Genomic DNA, 17388 nt, shown 5'->3' on the forward strand with positions numbered 1-17388 from the left:
TTTGATCATTTTATTTGATTTGGCTTTGCTCACCTCTTTATTATTGCATTGAACCCCGTTTTAGCATTTTCACCATTTCTATCAATGTCGGCGTTTTTCAGCTCTTTTGCTTCATTTGTCCAGCTGGAGCAGCCTCCGTCATTTTGTTTGGGTCTTTCACCATAGATTTTTTTATTTGCAAATTATAAACGGTCCTCAGGTGTGAATATATTCATATCCGTCCGAGGGTCATCAAGAGTTTTTTCTATTTATTTCAGTGTTTTTTTCCTCTCCAGTCACAACAGAGGCAAAACATTCTCTTTGAAAGATAAAATAAGATGTCGCTTTGAGATAAATGATAAACAAGGTTGTAGTTGCTGATACTACTACAACACACACACACACACACACACACACACACACACACACACACACACACACACACACACACACACACACACACACACACACACTTCCAAGTTTGACAGATTTCTTTGTCATTTCAAATAATTGAATTCCTCAAAGTATTTAAACATTCAGTTGTTAACTCCAATTAAATTGAGTTTCAATTAAAATGATTTTACTGAACATATTTTAAAAAAATTGGACTATTTTTTTGCAGCCTTGATCATAAGAATGCCTAAAGTGACTTAACCCTGAATGAAGTTTAATATCTTCAAGATTTACAGAGTCAGATGAAAAAGGTAATATTTACATTAAATATCCTTGCTATTTCATTGATGAAGTTTCAACCAACACAATTATTCAAGTTCTTTAATTTATGACTGAAGGAAAAATCACATCAGCTTGATTAATTTATATTTCTACTAACCTGATATGATTGTTTCGCTATATTTGGGTGAATTTGATTGCAGGATTTGTCGTGTTCTGCCTTAGGCAGAACACGACATTTCACTGAAGACAGTTCAATTTTTCAGTCAAAATGTTTTACCTGTCCTCTGAGCTCTGAGCTGATAGGCCAGTGAGGATGAGGAGGCGGAGCCACGACGCCATAGGAAGGAACAGGAAGTGATGTGAGGGGGAGAAGATGCTCACAAAGCTCAGCACAGGTTGTAGAAGGATTTTTTTCTCATTGGGTTGTTTTGGAATGAAATCCCTCCAGTGAATCTGGACTTTAACCCACAGCTCTCTTCTGCCAGTGTGTTTCCTCCTCTGCAGTGTTGCTTCACATGGTCTTTAAAAATTAATATAATCATCACATTTATTGAACTGAGTGTTTTAAAGCCCAAGAATAATAATTCAGAATCTTTATTTAAGAGGTTTTTATATTTATATAAACTGAAGTCAATTTTCATTAATGTCTCTGATCATGATGACAGTTTTTCCCCTAGTTATATATCTTTAGGGCAGTATGTGTACGATACACATTAATATGTTGGAAACAAGTTTATCTAAAAGCAAAAAGAAAAGATTCTGTGATGATTTTATATTTTGCGTTTTAAGAACAACTTGAGTCATGTAGGGAGTGACTACAATTTAATTTTTATAAATATTCCTTTAAGTTTAATTGAAAACATGTTGCCAAAAATTCCAATGCATCATTTCATCTACAATAGTCGGTTTCATGCAGATGTTGAGAAATATTTAGTGCTGTTGAATAATTGTGAATGAGCTTGGAGAAAAATCATTGCAGCCTTCTGAGCAGCCTCGTTTCTCCTCAGTTCTTTTTACTAAACTTCCACAGAACCTTTGTAATTTTACTCTGGTCCAGATCTTCCTGTATCTTTTCTGTGGAGGCCACACCGTCAATTCCAGGACCCCGGAAGATGTTATTTCTCTAAAAACATTCATTATCAATAAGCTACCTGATTCATAATAAACACTGGCTTTATGTCTGTTCTTGTTTTGTTCAGCTGCAGCCAATCAGAGGCCTTCCTGATGTCATTACATAAGAGGCATTATATCACACCAGTCCAAGACATTTGCACAATACAGCATATATAATATACCAAAACTTTACATTAGTCTTCTCATCATTAGGACTGGGTGATGCAGGCCATTATTTGCTCCAAAAAACCTTCCAACCAAATGAAAAAAAAAAAAAAAAAAAAAAAAAAAACTTATCTCGCAAACTTTTACAATCTGAAGAAACATTTACAATTTATAAAGAAAATGTATCATTTGTAATTATCACTGTGAACTCGATTTGTCTTCTTGTTTTCACAGATTTAACTTGTTTGCACCTTTAAATAGCTCGACGTTTGTGTACAATCTGCCCGTGAAGTCTATTTCTGTGCGTAAAACTCCACTGGAACAATAAAAACTGCAGCGTGTTATTCATTCTGACATGTGTAAACTTGGACATGTGGTTTTCATCAGTCGGAATCATTAAGGAATACTTTTCTGTTTCTTTTTGAAGTCTCCAGCTCCTTTTTGGGGAGGTTTTCTCCCCGGTGCGTCTTTACGCGCGGTGCGCCACGGCGCCGCTGGGGCGCGTAAAGGGTTAAACGGGGTTACCAGCGATCCCTCTAACAGGCAGGTGCCCCCACCAGCCCCCACAGAAGCCCAGCACTGACTTCTCTCTCATTTTTTTTTTTTTTTCAACCCTGGAGAACTTGTCATGTTTGCCAGTTACTTGGCGAGTGTCGGTAACGGCGATGGCTGCGCATCGGGGGTATAAATAGCGCATCGCCGCCGCTGCCGGACTGGACTGATCAAGCTGAAACTCATTGGGGTTCACTCACAGACTCACGCACGTGTGAACTTGCTTGTCTTCACTCGGAGAGTAGAGTACAATCTCCCTTTTCTCTCTCTCTCACGCGCGATTTCCCCGGCGCGCTCTGGAGATGTGGTGGATGCTGTTCCCGCGCTGGATCTGGTTCCTGGCGCTCGCGGCCGTGTGGATGGAGCTGCGGGTCGCAGTCTTGCCCCACATCATCTACTCCCACGCGGGAGTTTGCCCCAACGACGTGAACCCCAACCTGTGGGTGGACGCCATGAGCACCTGCATACGAGAGTGCGAATCCGACCAGGTAACGAGACACAGAGTTCTAAAAGCTCAGAATCAGGGTCATTCTCCTCATCTGTTCCGAAAATGTTTTTAATATGCAGCAGGTGTAGCAATGCATGGCAGGCAGAGAACTATTGATAGTTAAAATACTAGTTACAGTGTAACCTTTCTAACAACCTTTTAATGGGCAATCAGTTAAAATACTAATAAACTCTTGTTAATATAGAGCAGGCTGCCTTCAAAGTATTTTACAAGTCAGAAAACGTATATACGTATTTCTCACATCCTTAAAATGCCTCTTCTGAAGAGTTTCTCCCTTTAATGTCTGACGTACCACATTACTGCTGTCCAAACATATTAATTCCCCAAAAAAAAAAGAAGCACTCAAGACGATTTTTTTCAATGCATTTTGGTGTAATAAATCACTGATGTTGTAACTGCACATTTGAGATAATTGTTATTTCAATGGTGTAGAGGTGATGATTTCTAGACAAATTCTAGAAATCCTCCACAAGCTTTACTTCCGCAGCATCACTCGAACTTAAGTTTAAAGTTTCAGGAGAACAGGAGAAGTTAGCAAATATGGTCATTTGCTCAATAAATGGTTCAAATCAAAGTGGCTACTGAGTGCACCCACAATGTCAATTTACTTTTTGATTTCCTTATTAATAGATCGTAAATAGAATAAATAAAAAGCTGAATTATTTTTATTGTTTGAAGAAATGTGCTTAGAAGTTCAGTAGTTTAGTAGTTCAGTCAAGTTATTGCTAAAGGAATCCAATAGGGGTTTTTTTCCACATTAAACTGAATCTGTTTTATTGTAACGGTATTTCCTGGTTCTCTCTCCTCCTCTGTGACCTCTTCTCCTCCTCCTCCTCCTCTTCTTCTTCCAGGAGTGTGAGACCTTCGAGAAGTGCTGCCAGAACGTTTGTGGGAATCGGAGTTGCGTGGCGGCCCGTTCCGTGGACGGCAAGAAGGGCACCAAGGAGGCGACGTGCGCCAGCTTCCTGTGCACCCAGCAGGGGTCCGAGTGCGACATCTGGGACGGCCAGCCGGTGTGTAAGTGCCGCGACCGCTGCGAGAGGGAGCCGCACTTCACCTGCGCCTCCGACGGCATGACCTACTACAACAAGTGCTACATGGACGCCGAGGCGTGCTCCAAGGGCATCACCCTGTCCGTGGTCACGTGTCGCTTCCACCTGACCTGGCCCAACACCAGCCCCTCGCTGCCTCAGGCCACCACCTTCCGCTCCACCACCGCCCCCCTCCAGTCCACCGTCCCGCCTCCCACCGAGCCCCAGCCGCCGGCGCTGGTCGGGGGCCCCGTCCCCCAGACGGTGAACGTGGGCGACACGGCCAGCTTCCTGTGCGACGTCACGGGTCGACCCCGGCCCGAGATCACCTGGGAGAAGCAGCTCCCTGATGGGGTGGAGCGGGCCGTCATGAGGCCCAATCAGGTGCGGGGGAACCTGGTGGTCACCAACATCGGTCTGCTGGTCATCTACAACGCCCAGCCGCAGGATTCGGGGGTCTACACCTGCAAGGCCCAGAACCCGTCCGGCACGGTTCAGGCCAGCCACCTGCTCACCGTCCTCCCCACCGAGGTACTGAAAACCCCGGAGCTCAAGAACCTGACCCGCTGCCCGCCCGAAGAGTGCCAGAAACCCCTCGACAGCCCAGAGGACTGCGGGAGCGAGCTGGAGAAAGTCAGCTGGTATTACGAACCCAAAACCAACAACTGCTTCTCCTTCACACACTGCCTCAGCTACAACAGCAGCCAGCAGTTCAAGAAGGTGTTCGACACGTATGAGAACTGCATGCAGTGCTGCGGCCCCGAGCTGGCGGGCCCCTGCGGGCTCCCCAGCCTGCAGGGCCCCTGCAAGGCGTACGAGCCGCGGTGGGCCTACAGCGGCGCCCTGAGGCAGTGCCAGTCCTTCGTCTACGGAGGCTGCGAGGGCAACGACAACAACTTCGAGTCCAAAGAAGCCTGCGAGGAGACGTGCCCGTACCCCAAGAACCACCACTGCAAGGCCTGCAAGCCCCGAGGCAAGATCGTGACCAGCTTCTGCCGGAGCGACTTCGTCGTGCTCGGCCGCATGACGGAGCTGACGGAGGAGAAGGACTCGGGCCACGCGCTGGTGACCGTGGAGGAGATCCTCAAGGACGAGAAGATGGGCCTCCGCTTCTTCGGCAAGGAACCCCTGGAGGTGACGTTCGTCAACATGGACTGGAACTGCCCCTGCCCGAACATCACCGGCGCCGCCGCCGAGGGCCAGGTCATCATCATGGGCAACGTCAACGACGGCATGGCCGTCCTGCAGCCCGAGAGCTACGTGGGCGCCTCCAGCCCGCGTCGGGTCCGGAAACTGAAAGAGGTCGTCTCGAAGAACACGTGTGACATTCTCAAAGCGATCACTAACAGTCCCCAGTAGCGACGGCGTCTTGGGGGGGGGTCGGGGAGCTGAGTCGACTGCAAGTACAACTGAACTGTGATGAGAGCTTTCTAGTTGAGTTTGATGTATTTGTTGTGGTTGTTCAAAGCAATTGTGAGCTCTTGATGAGGAATTGTATCTGATGAAATGTTCATATGGCGCATTTCCCTAAAGCTCTGGTCACCTTCACCCCTCAGACTCTCATCTGCCTTCGTGCTCTCCAGCAGACTCTGGCACTGAAGCGCTAAACCGACCCATCAGAGTTTGATTCCCATGTACACAAACTATTCTTCTGATTGTCCTATTTATCAGCTGTATCTCCCCCCCGAAGCCTCATGTACTTGCTTCACCTTTCCTCAGATTGAGTTGTACTATATTTGCTTGAACGCTACGTTAACGCACAACCAGTCATTTATTTCTGTCTACTTATTTCACACTTCTTGGCTATTTATTGTCATGTAAGCTTTTGTTTTCGTTTTCGTACCTCACATTTTTAAAAACTGAAGTGATATTTTGTATAATGTGTGAAGAAAATAAACTTTTACCACCTTTTTTTTGTTTATATCTGAATGATACTGAGTTTTTACTTTATCAGACTGATTCATCAGGGTATCACATGTTACTTTTCAGGGTGCTGATCTGACAGAACGTGACAAAAGACACTTCATCCACCCTGTTGTATCTATAAAAAATAAAATAAGAAAATACACCAGACATTACCAATTCATTGTACAAAATGAAGTCACGGCATTGTAGGGAAAAGAACAATCCAATCTCACTTTTCCTCCACAGTCTGGCATAATTGGGTAAGAATCCCAGGCTGTAAACCTCAGGTCCACTCCCATGCAGGAGTTATGCGTCTCATGCCGTGCCAGCAGGCGTCTTACTTGGGTTACTAGGAACATGCCTTGGTGGGCTTCGACGAGGGTGTTCCACTCCCCAGATGAGATTCTGTTTCTCCCATCCAAGCCGGCGAAGGAGGCGGGAGATCAGCCCGTGTGCAGCGTCTCTCTCTTTACTGGCAAAGAGGAGAAAAAAAAAAAAGAAAGCACCAGGGAGCTCAGACCTGCACTTCAGCAGCTGTTGAGGCTCCGGAGCAGAAAAATATTAGATCTGCAGCACCTTGGATCACATCGCAAAGTGATATAAACAAAGTCCACAAGCCCAACAACACTTGTTTGGCTTGGCAGCGACTTCACGGCTTTTATATTCACAGCGAGAGCACGGTTTGCTCATCTCGCTCCCATCAGATCATAAACAGACCCTCAGGACACTCGCTCATTCACATGTGAGAACGAGCCGGACCACACCGGCCTGAGAGAGTTCAGAGATTAACTGATAGCAAGAGAAAAGGCTCAGGGTCAAGAATATTACACTACATTAAACTGTGCACACAAAGAATTACTACTCTATAGTTTTAAGAATACTTTGCAGTGACTAAGAGCAGGAATTCAAACTCCTCGCTGTCAGATCTGAGAAGAAATGGGTGATCTTTACAGCCTGAAGGTCACTCTGAACGCAGCACTGTTTAGAGCTCTACGTTCCAGCGCCACGTTGAAGCAAAGACGCCAGTACTAAAGGTAAAGGTGAGTGTGTGTGCTGAGTGTATCTTTACCATAAGCAGACTTGTCCGGATTCGACTTCATATGAAGGATAGCCGAAGAAGATCACGTTAAAGTTAGGAGCTCATAGAGGAGGCAACGAACAGCAAGTTTTCTGATGGGTACAACACAGAAGGTCTCAGCTGTCGACGGGCATGAAGCGAGGAACCATGTCGATCCAGTCGTATCTGGATGAAATTACATTCGTACATGAATATTTTTTGTCTCAGAAACAACACTGTAGGACAAACTGGAGTACTGGAGTTACCTTTATTATTTACTATTAAAGAACTAGTTGCACCTTTACTGGGACACTCGGGTATAATCTGAAGGTGTTGGGACAAGAGACTTCTACACCTGAGGCTTTAAAATAAACAGAGATTCACCATTACAGCTCATTTACTCATAAGAAACTTTTTTTTTTTCATTTCTGTGTACTTTTCTTAAACAAAAAGGCAAAAGCGATGCATTTTCACTTGAATTGTGGCATAAAAAGGGCCTAAAACTGCAGTGTGGTTATAATCAGATATAGAGTAAATGATGCTGTTTAACGTGTTGATGTAGGTTCTGACTGGAGCTGGAACGTTTGACCACCGGCAGTGGAAGCGTGCATGGCGTGCGGTAGTGTGTACCGCGGCGATATGGAGCGTCGGGGGTGGTCATAATGTTTTCCTCATCAGTGGATCTGCGCTCTCCGCTCCGCCGTCCCTCTGGACGCAGATCAAATGTTTGCAGGTACGACCAGCAGTTCAGCTGAGGGAACTAGTACAACTATTAAACTATTTGAAAACAAAACAAAAAGAGAGCCTGAAAACAACCGCAAACACCCTCAATTATTTTTTCTTCACTTCATCCAACCTGTGTCTATTAAAAAAAAAAAAAAAAAGCACATTTAACCACTTCAACGCTTGGTCTGGGGCCCTACAAAAACACCCTCAATTAAATTTCAGCATATTCGAAACATGTGTGATCCTTATTTTTCAGACTTTGATGCTTTTCTAATTTGCGTGAAGGGGAACCAGAGTTATGCTTTGATATGCTGCGCTCACGTAGTGTTCCGCCCCACCCTCCCCCACTCCCTCCCTCCTCCGCCTTCTGCTGGGCTTCGGTGAAATGGACGGGGTCATTGCGTTCACCAGCCCGGTTCGCACGAGTCGCCGGTGTGGTCCGTGCGAGGCTCGGCGGTAGACCTACGTGAAGGGTGGGGTGGTGGGGGGTGGGGGACCCAGGAGGGGGGAGGGGCTTGGACTCCCTCTCTCCCTGTGTATATGTGCTCGTGTTGTGTATCCAGAGGAGATCGGACGGTCGCACCTGTGGAACAGATCAGCTTGCCGGGTGGTTCTGGACCTCTGATTCATGACCTGCATCTGTTATGGTCATATCACCGGGAACGTCTATTGAAGAGATACAGTAGCCACTCACACGCATTGAGTGGAGGCGAGCGGGCTCCCCGGCGGCAGTAGATCATCCCGCGGCGGCCGCGGCCTGACAGGCCGGAGCCGGTAGGTGGTATCTGCTCCGAGGACACGCCGTCACTTCCCTGAATCGCTTCGCCGAGGTGGCCTTGAGCAGCGCGCCTCACACGCACGCTGTGTTTTCATGTCAGTTCGGGGACACCACACTGACTTACATGAACGCCGCTTCCAGAAAACTCACTTGAACTCGTACTTGCCAAACAATAACCTCAGTCCGACCTGAAAAAGCGCCTTCGTCTCCACAACCACTGCTTGATGTCTCCTCAGGGGTGACAGGGACTCATGAGGTGAGCGTGCAAACGAATCCAGATCCATAAAACACCAATAAATACCGACTCGCGGTCACATACGTATTCACTCAAGTCGTTTCTGGTCAACTGCAATCGACTCATCTGAAAAGGCAATCAGCGTATTTGTTTGGCGAGTGCCAGGAAACCATTAAGTCACCAGAACAAAGTCCTCTTGGATTTTTGGACATATTCTGCGTCAGACTTACGGGACGATCCGTCACGGTAAATCATCCTGGCATTCCAGGTATTTAACGACTTAATTTCATCTTCACCATTTGATCAAAGCAAAAACAGAATCTTCAGTGCAAAGTCATAAAATTCCACAAAAATACAAAATTAATTAATGGCACCTTGTAGATCAAACGCATAACCTCAGGTCTGCAAGAAGAGGCGACCGCCTGCCCAACGGATCATTGAAGAAGAGACTGAACTAACTGAGGGATCTAATTCGTCCACTGGGGGGCGTCCACTGCTTCCTTAGGACTGATGGAAGTTCTGCATCTACTGGCAACGTTTTGAAAACAATGCCTGTTTACACGGAAAAGGCAGAAACGCTTAAAATGATGTAGTTAGCCTGTCAGACCATGAGTTGGCACTATTGGTTGTTTTAAACCACACACACACACACACACACACACACACACACACACACAAGTGTGCAGAGAACAATAACAATGTTGAGGACCCGAACATTATTGCTTTCAAATTAGTGGGATTGCGGGGAGGAAAACATTGTTATTGTCTATGCATTTGCGCACACAACCAAAACCATGGTTCCACCCTGGTCGCTGTTTTTCTAAAAAAAAATTGTGTTTCCAGTGACTCTGAGTTTTGACTTTTCACTTAAAAATGTTGCATAAACACAGCCTGAGGCCCCAGACCTCCATGACAGAAATTCAACAGCATATGAAGACAGTGTGTCAGTGAGATAGCTGTGAAAGCTAATCTACCTCATCTCTAGAGGAACACACACTGGCAATGAAGCAAAACCATTATACTGAGTTTATGACAAACAATATTGTATCCTGAGAAGCAACAGGGTTTAAACAGCATTAGTCTGTAAGAGACATACTGTGGCTGAATAGTCCAATTTCAGATTCTTCGTGAGAAACTGACTTGTTTGTATTTGAATTTGATTTTGTCATTTTATGGTTCCAAGATAAACGTCTTAAACAATAAACACATATGTGCGCAAATTTCAGTAATCTGAAGACTGAAGGAATAAAACCCTTGACCTCATGAAAAAAGATGTTTTCTGTTCTTACACCAACAACAAGAAGAAAACAAGAAAAATCGACGCTCGCACACTTTTGTTTTAGTATATATTATCATGTGGTATGCATCAAGCCTATATTTGTTACCCTGATCCGCTGCCTCTGGCACTGGAGGAATTGATCAGGTCAAAGAAACACTGAAATCCAAAAGTAACCAAGACTTTTCAGAGAGAGAAATGTGAGAGTTAATGTGAGAACACACTCTAGGAAGTGTGAGATGTGACCTGTGATGAGTTATGACTGAAACCCAACAAAAAGAGGTGAAACTTTCTACCTTAGAAAGTGCTTCTGAACATTTGAAAGACCCTACATGCACCACAGAGGGAGACTCTCAGAACATATCTGTTGGAGGTTATATGACTGAGATCTGAGGGTTCTGAGAGAACCACAGCATCCTCTGGTGTTGAGTGGAGTCTGTATAAAGACAGGACAGGGAAACTCAAGTATCAGAGTTCAGTGACTATTAGTCCTCACAAAACAAAAACAAAACTTATTCTCCAAGGAACCATCGGATTCCTCCATCTGTAGTGTGGATAACGTCTGCAGACATGTCTTCATTTCTGATTTTTATTTTCCACATTCTACTGATATCTGTCAAGTTTTAAACTGAGCTGTTGGACCCCCAAATAAAAACAGAACCCAACACAAGAAAAAAAAATGTAGTGACTCATTTTGTCTGTAGGTTTACTTCCATGGGATATATATCCGCGGTCATAGAAGGTTGATGGAAGTATAATTATTGTGATCGTGTGTCTGTGTTATACTATATTGAGCATCTTCTGTGTCTCGTGTCCAGTTTGCATCTCGGGGTCTTTTTGCCCATGCTCTCTGTGGTTTCCTGTTTACTTTGATTCACTTGTTGTTCATGTTTCCCGACTTTCTGTGTTCCACACGTTTCTCTCTCATCAAAAAGAAATGACATCTTTCAAGCTGGTCTGTCAATAATTTGAGTCCTTTCCTCCACTCATGGCGGATGTCTGATGAGTTTTCCACATATGTCACAAGTCTTCATGTGATTTTTCCAGATTAAACTCTGATTCACATTTTTCTATAAGGTAAAAGATGGTGGGGGTACCATCATGCTGCTGGGTTGCTTTACTGTCTATTCTACTGGGTGAAGGTTAAAGTGGATCATGAGTCAGATTTTACAGAAACTAGTCCACAATTGAGATAAAATGCCTTAAAAAGAAAAAAGTAAACTAGTTTCCTTTACACTGAATGGACATTTTAGCTCTTCTGCCATGAAAATTGCCCCACAAAATGACTCAGCAGATACAGATCCCTCAACTTACCCTCATCAACTGAAGCAATGTGCATTTATCTCCACTCGAGGGCGGCACAAGCTCACGGAAGTCACCAGCTGCAGCCTCCGTCCTGCAGCAGAGTCACAGGATGTTGGGTTCCCAGCATCGGTTCACTTCCCTGCGAGTTGTCCGGATTCCCCGCAGACACATTCGGACGCCGTTGGAAGCCAACGGCCCGTCGTCAAAGTCTTATTACACCCGCAATGCAGGAGCACCTCTGCCTGTGCTGGAGTTTTATCGTCCTCTGGTGGGGAAAGTGCTGTTATCTAAGGCCCAGATAATTGACCATGTAATGAAGACACTAAAAGGGAGCGAGTCAAATAGACTGCAGGCTCCCGTCTCCAATCCAGCGGCCAGATTAGGCTTTTTACAACCTCGCACTGCAAACCGGAGCTCGAGGTCACGTCCGTTTCATTCCTGCTGCTGCTGCACTTACGTAATGAATGATGGGAACATAAAAAAAAACATGCGTAATCATGCTTCAGTCCCTTTAAAAAAAAAAAAAAAAACATGTTCACTTTCATTCATCTAATCCTGCATCCTTCCATGAAGAGATGCTCTCTTGGGCCTGTGAAGGACAGACGGGGACACGGTTTATCAGAAAGATCTGGTCCCCTCAATATAAACACGCGCACACACACACAGCAAACTCAGCAACATTCAACGCTCGTGGCAAAACAGTCAGTGAACATGTGCTGTGCCCTTCCTTCATCCTTTCTCACAACACGAGTGAAGCTTTATAGGAAAGCGGTTTGTTTACAGGGCGCTTTATGGAGTCCATAAAGGGAAGTCCAGTCTAACAATATCATCACGCTGCGGGGCGGCCGTGCTTCCTCTGGAACTCGTCTATAAGTGTCTGGACTATAAATGGTAAAAACACGGTGGAGGAACCATCATGCTGTGGGGTTGCCTGGCTGTCGATATTTTCCAGGCGTCGCTGGTGAAATATAGTGGAGGCGCTGGTTTACTGCCTCTGGTACTGGATCTATGACTGTCCAGTCTATATGGTAAAGCACGGCGGAGGAACCATCATGGATACTGGATGCATACATGCCCATTATTGACAGTAATGCAAGGTGGAGGTAACATCATGCCGAGGGGCTTATTTGAAATCAATGAAATGTGATTTGAAAGTTGACTTGGCTTCCTGAAAGATTCACACACACACAGACACACACACACACACACACACACACCCCTCAGCAGGTCTCAGTGCTCCAAGCAAAGCGGTGACAGGTGGAAAATGAGGGGGGGAAAGTGGATCCTCTCTTCATTCACTTTCAGGTCATGAGGTGACAAAATCTGAGTGATGCCTTCAGAAACGTTGTTGCTGCTGATTGACAGCCGCTGAATATTTCATCGACTTAATTTGTTGCTTTTTCTCCCACGTAATGAGACGTCTGATTCAGACCGAGTGGCATACAAATCATCCCAATAACGGCCGTAAAGAGTGAGAGGATCTCACATTAAACATTAAAACCACAGTGAATTGTAATGTGTGCTGCATTACCAGAGGGTGGAAGGAGATCCGAGTGAGGCGGAGCACGTGTTCCACACTGGGAATAAACAAAATAAAGGCACGTGAGTCGAACAAGGACGAGAGATTGTAAAAGTGGTGTCTGAAGAAACTGAGATGTAACACACACTCTGAAGTAGCTTTCCTGCTTTATTCCTCCAGCAGATCTGTGAAATTATTATTCCTGAGGATGTGTCAGGCGCCGTTTAGCCTCATAATAATTCCAAATATGACTGTGTTGACGGTGATCAATCACCTGAACACATCTGGGGGGGGGGGGGGGGGGGGGGGGTGTTGCTGCTCACGCCTGCGCTCGCCCACGCCTTCACAGCGTTTTATTTTTGGGAGCCGCACTCAGCCTGGTGATGGAGAGAACAGCAGCGGAGGGGAAGAAGTCAACAGGCTGGAAGACCTCTCTGTCTGTCCGCCCTAATCAGTCACAGCGGCTTCCACCCTGACCCGAATCCATCCCTCCTCCTTTCTTATGCAATCCCTTCATCACACAGACAGAGAGAGAGAGAGAGAGAGAGAGAGAGAGAAAGGCTGCTGTTCTAAATCTCCACTGCCCCGCTTCTGCTGCATGCATTATGCAATCTGCTTTAGAAGTGTAATCAGACCACAAAGGCGCAGTGTGTGTCTGATGGTGTATGTGTGTGTGTGTGTGTGAGGCAGATCAATACAGGGTCTATCGGGGACGTCGGCAGTTGAGCCTCTTTGCATGCTTGTCGGTAGCGGCGTGGCAGCGGCGTAAACATAGAAGTCACAAGGAAAGGAGTCCGATTTAGCGTCAGATTAGCGCCGCGGCAGCGAGTCGACTCCGGCAGACTGAAACAAACTGCTCTATTTTTGGCCCGGCACAGTGGATCCACCTCAGTCCAAATCCGTGTGACATAATTCATGATGTAAGGCAGCGTTTGGTCACCGCATAAAGAAAAGTTTGGTTTTTTTTTATTTCCAGGACAGGATGACTGTGATTACTGCTTGCAGCTCCTGGATTCTATATAATTAAACTCCGCTCATTACAGCACAGTCATGCATTCCGCCGTATGAGGTTTACATGTCCATTTACACGGCAACGTTGCTTGAAGGACATGAAAACGCAACTTTTTGACAACGCTCCATCTCCGTCTCCATGGAAACAGAGAAAATAACGCTACTTCTCACAACTCTGAGTTCATCTTCTCCTGAGATTTGGTAGTTTTATGGTTGAGTCTCCCATAATAGCAGCAACCAACAGCGCCCACTTATGGCCCAATATGGCAACTCCATCTGTCTGTATTATGTGATAAGTTAAGTTCTGACCTCAGGGTTTTGTGTTGAACCCCTCGTTCCTCCACTTGTTGGGTCAGCCTTATTGTGGCGCAGCTGTTTTCAGTGTGAATTCACACAAGTTCCACGTATAGTATGGCAAACCGCCCCGTCCTAATGAGGAGAATGAAATAAGAGACATTTCAGTTTTGTCAAAACACAATTAGGAGGAGTGTCTCCAGCCTCCAGACTGTAAAATCTCTCGGCTGCGCGTTCAGCGAGGACTTCATTAATTTCTCAGCTGGGTCCTCTTCGTCTCTTCTCAAATGATACGCTCCCGTTAAGTCGGCGCAAAGCTCTTAAACCCAGATTTCCCAAACCCATCCAGTCATTTTCCTCTCCTTCAGCTCTTCCCTCTTCATTTCTTACAGCAGCCCTGTTGGAGCCGTCTCTCTCCTCCTTATTAAGCTTCTACCATGGAAATTAAAAAAGAGAAATCCTTCTTAAAAAGTTAACAGATCTTGTCTCGCTACTTCCTGTCAGTGAAGCATAAAAACTCTTTAACCAATCTCAGCTCAGTCATTACAGCCACCGGAAGAAAAAAAAAAAAAACATTGTTAACACTGTTCCTGTTCTTGTCTTAATGCTACTTCTTTGCACACATCAAGATGAAAAAGAAATCCTAATAAGAGACTTTGTGTGAAAGTATACTTGATTAAGTGTTTCTTTAATAGAAAACATGTCAGGACGTACAGATACAGAAAACCTCTTGATGCATCAATAACTTCTTTACCTTCATTTTCCCTGGAACCTGATTGAAACCTGCTTTGAACCCATTTCAGGACTAAACTGATCTGAACCTGTTTGGCGCCTGATTAAAGTCTCAAGAGCCTGTTTTAAGGCCTTTTTTTGTTAAACTGTTTGTCACCTTTTCAGCCTGTTCAGAAACTTGTTTTCAACCTGTTTCCTAAGTGCCTGTTTTAGATCTTTTTTGAGGTTGATTGTCACCTATTTGGAACCTTTTTCAGCCCGTTTTGAAGCTGTTTGGAGCCTGTTGAATACACTGGACCGGTTCAATAAGAAAAGTCAATTTGCCATTCAGCGTCACCTCTTCTGTTAAGTTTGAGAGGAGGTCTCATGCGGGTGGAGGTGTTTTCGTTGTGTTTTGATTTGATCAACCCCATTGGAGTGGCTGTTAACACTCTGACGTGTTTTTTTCATCCATACGATTGTAGAAAACGTTGAGAAAACGTAGGAAGTACACCCTGAGGTGACTCTGTTGCTGGGAAGTCAGTGTTGCTGCTTGTGTGGAGTCGCCTCAACCTGTTTCCGTCCATATGCAGTGTGCATGTTCTCAACCATGTGTGCATTGGCTTTTCTCCAGTTCTCTCCCACAGTCCCAAAACAAGTTTGAGGCTAATCAGTCAGTGGAATGTGAACGTGAGTGTGTGTTGCTGTGTGTGTGTGTGTGTGTGTGTGTGTGTATGAGTCTCCTGTTTTCTCTCAATATGAGCTGGGATCGGCTCCAGCGCCCTGTGACCCTGAATTGGATGAAGCAATATAGGAGATGGATGTGTTGAACTGACAGTAGCGTCGAAGGGAAATGTGTGAGTGTCGCTGACAGTGTTAATAAGAATAACTGGAATTCTGTCATATTTTCATCCGTTCCAGAGGGAAGACGCTCTTCTGGAACCCGGAGGAAAAGGTTTTCTTTTGGGTCGGCAGACATGTGGTTGGAGTTCGGAACAGGTGACTAATTGAGAATAATGACTTCCCTTTTACTCTGGAGAACAATGTGGAAATTCCACATTAAGTGGAAAAAAAAAAAGTGAGTTATCACAGCTACTGAGCCAAAACTGTGATCTTGTGATCAAAGAAGTCTTAATGATATCAATTCAACAGGTGGCCTGAAGATGGCAGAAAAACGAGGCAGTATAAACCTTTACTCACTGTTTCAAAAATGCTTTGGTGTTGTTTTCCAGAAAGCTGCAGGATTTTGAACAGAGCTGTTAGAACCTTCATCAGACCAGCGACCACACCGCGCTGGACTCACTGCCAAACTAAAAAAGCCAAGAGGATCTTGAGGATTAAAACGTCAAATGCTGGACGCACGTGCGGCGCTCAGGAGCGCCAGTGTGTGTGTGTCAGTGGGTATTTTCTGACGGGTGTAATGTTTTGTCCTAATGCTACAGGCGCCACCCCCGTCGGCCCGGCACAGGCGGCGACTTTCACCTCAAACGACCGAACCCGGCGGCTCGGCTGAGCTTCCAGAGGATGTGGGACGAAACACCAGGGGACGGAGGAGCCACTGGGTGGGAAACGGTGTTGGGAAACTGATAATGGCCACAAAAAGACCCAAGCCCGGTTGGAGGATGTAGGACGAACCAAGGGCATTGGATAGGTATCGGTGTCAGGGGGACGAGGGTGAAGCCAGGCCGCTGGGGGGGATTAAGTTAGGCCAAACCGGGGGCTGTGATAGGCCAGGAGGTGTACTCAAAGCAGATCTCTGTAAGCACTCTCCCAGAGTTGGACTCTTCCCAGGAAAACTACACCAGGGTACATTGTGTTCAGGCGCCTGTTTCTGTCAGTCTCTCACACACGCACACACACGTACGCACACTCTCACGCTCAAACTGTATTCAGAATGGCCAGAACGTATTGACACAAATAACAGACTAAATACAGACAACAATCTGTTGAGCCGTGCTGATGCAAACAGACGTCCGGCGTGAAGTATTTACCTGACGTAAACTCGTCATGTGGAGCCAAAGAACGACCGAACCAAACGAGGAAGTCAGCCGCTAATCCTCCAACAACACTCAATCCTCTAAAGGTAAACACAACAAGCCCCACGCTGTGGGAACGATCGCTGGGAGATAATCACAAGGAGAAACTTAGGAGAAACTATTTCTGGCTTATTTCCAGAAAATTGGACATTTTGCATATTTGCAGATTTTGAATATTGATTTAAAATTTTTTTTTTTTGAAAATCAAAGATGTGACCTTCACACAGAAGTTAACTTGGGTCTTCTTGCTATGCTGCATTACATCGGTTCAAGACATCAAAAAAGATTCTTGCATCTTGCAAAGTTCTTGTAGAGTTAATAATACAAGAGCTGATAAATCAAACCGCTCTGTAATACCCGGGCTTATACGGCTGACATAAATGACAGTTTTACTTCAGAGTGATTTATTTCCATAAATCGTAAATCTCATTTTTCCTACTAGATGGCGTGAACAAGCTTGAGATGTGTTGCTAATGTTTCATCTGCTCAGGTAGGTAGCGGCTTCCTTATCT

General features: G+C 45.4%; 1 protein-coding gene across 1 annotated transcript; it reads left to right on the forward strand.

The window, feature by feature from the left end:
* Positions 1–2706: 2706 nt before the first annotated feature.
* On the forward strand, positions 2707–5382 carry LOC115393613 (WAP, Kazal, immunoglobulin, Kunitz and NTR domain-containing protein 2-like). The gene is made up of 2 exons (XM_030098700.1): positions 2707–2972; positions 3844–5382. The coding sequence occupies exons 1-2, from the start codon at positions 2787–2789 to the stop codon at positions 5380–5382; spliced, it is 1725 nt and encodes a 574-aa protein (XP_029954560.1). The 5' UTR covers positions 2707–2786.
* The last annotated feature ends 12006 nt before the right edge of the window (positions 5383–17388 follow it).

The sequence above is a fragment of the Salarias fasciatus genome, chromosome 8 (assembly GCF_902148845.1).
Source record: "Salarias fasciatus chromosome 8, fSalaFa1.1, whole genome shotgun sequence".
Taxonomy (NCBI): Eukaryota; Metazoa; Chordata; class Actinopteri; order Blenniiformes; family Blenniidae; genus Salarias; species Salarias fasciatus.

Excerpts from the sequence above, each read along its gene's own strand:
- LOC115393613 (XM_030098700.1), top strand. The coding sequence starts at position 2,787 with ATGTGGTGGATGCTGTTCCCGCGCTGGATCTGGTTCCTGGCGCTCGCG. Across the intron at positions 2,973-3,843 it reads GAGAGTGCGAATCCGACCAG|GAGTGTGAGACCTTCGAGAA; the intron begins GTAACGAGACAC and ends TTCTTCTTCCAG.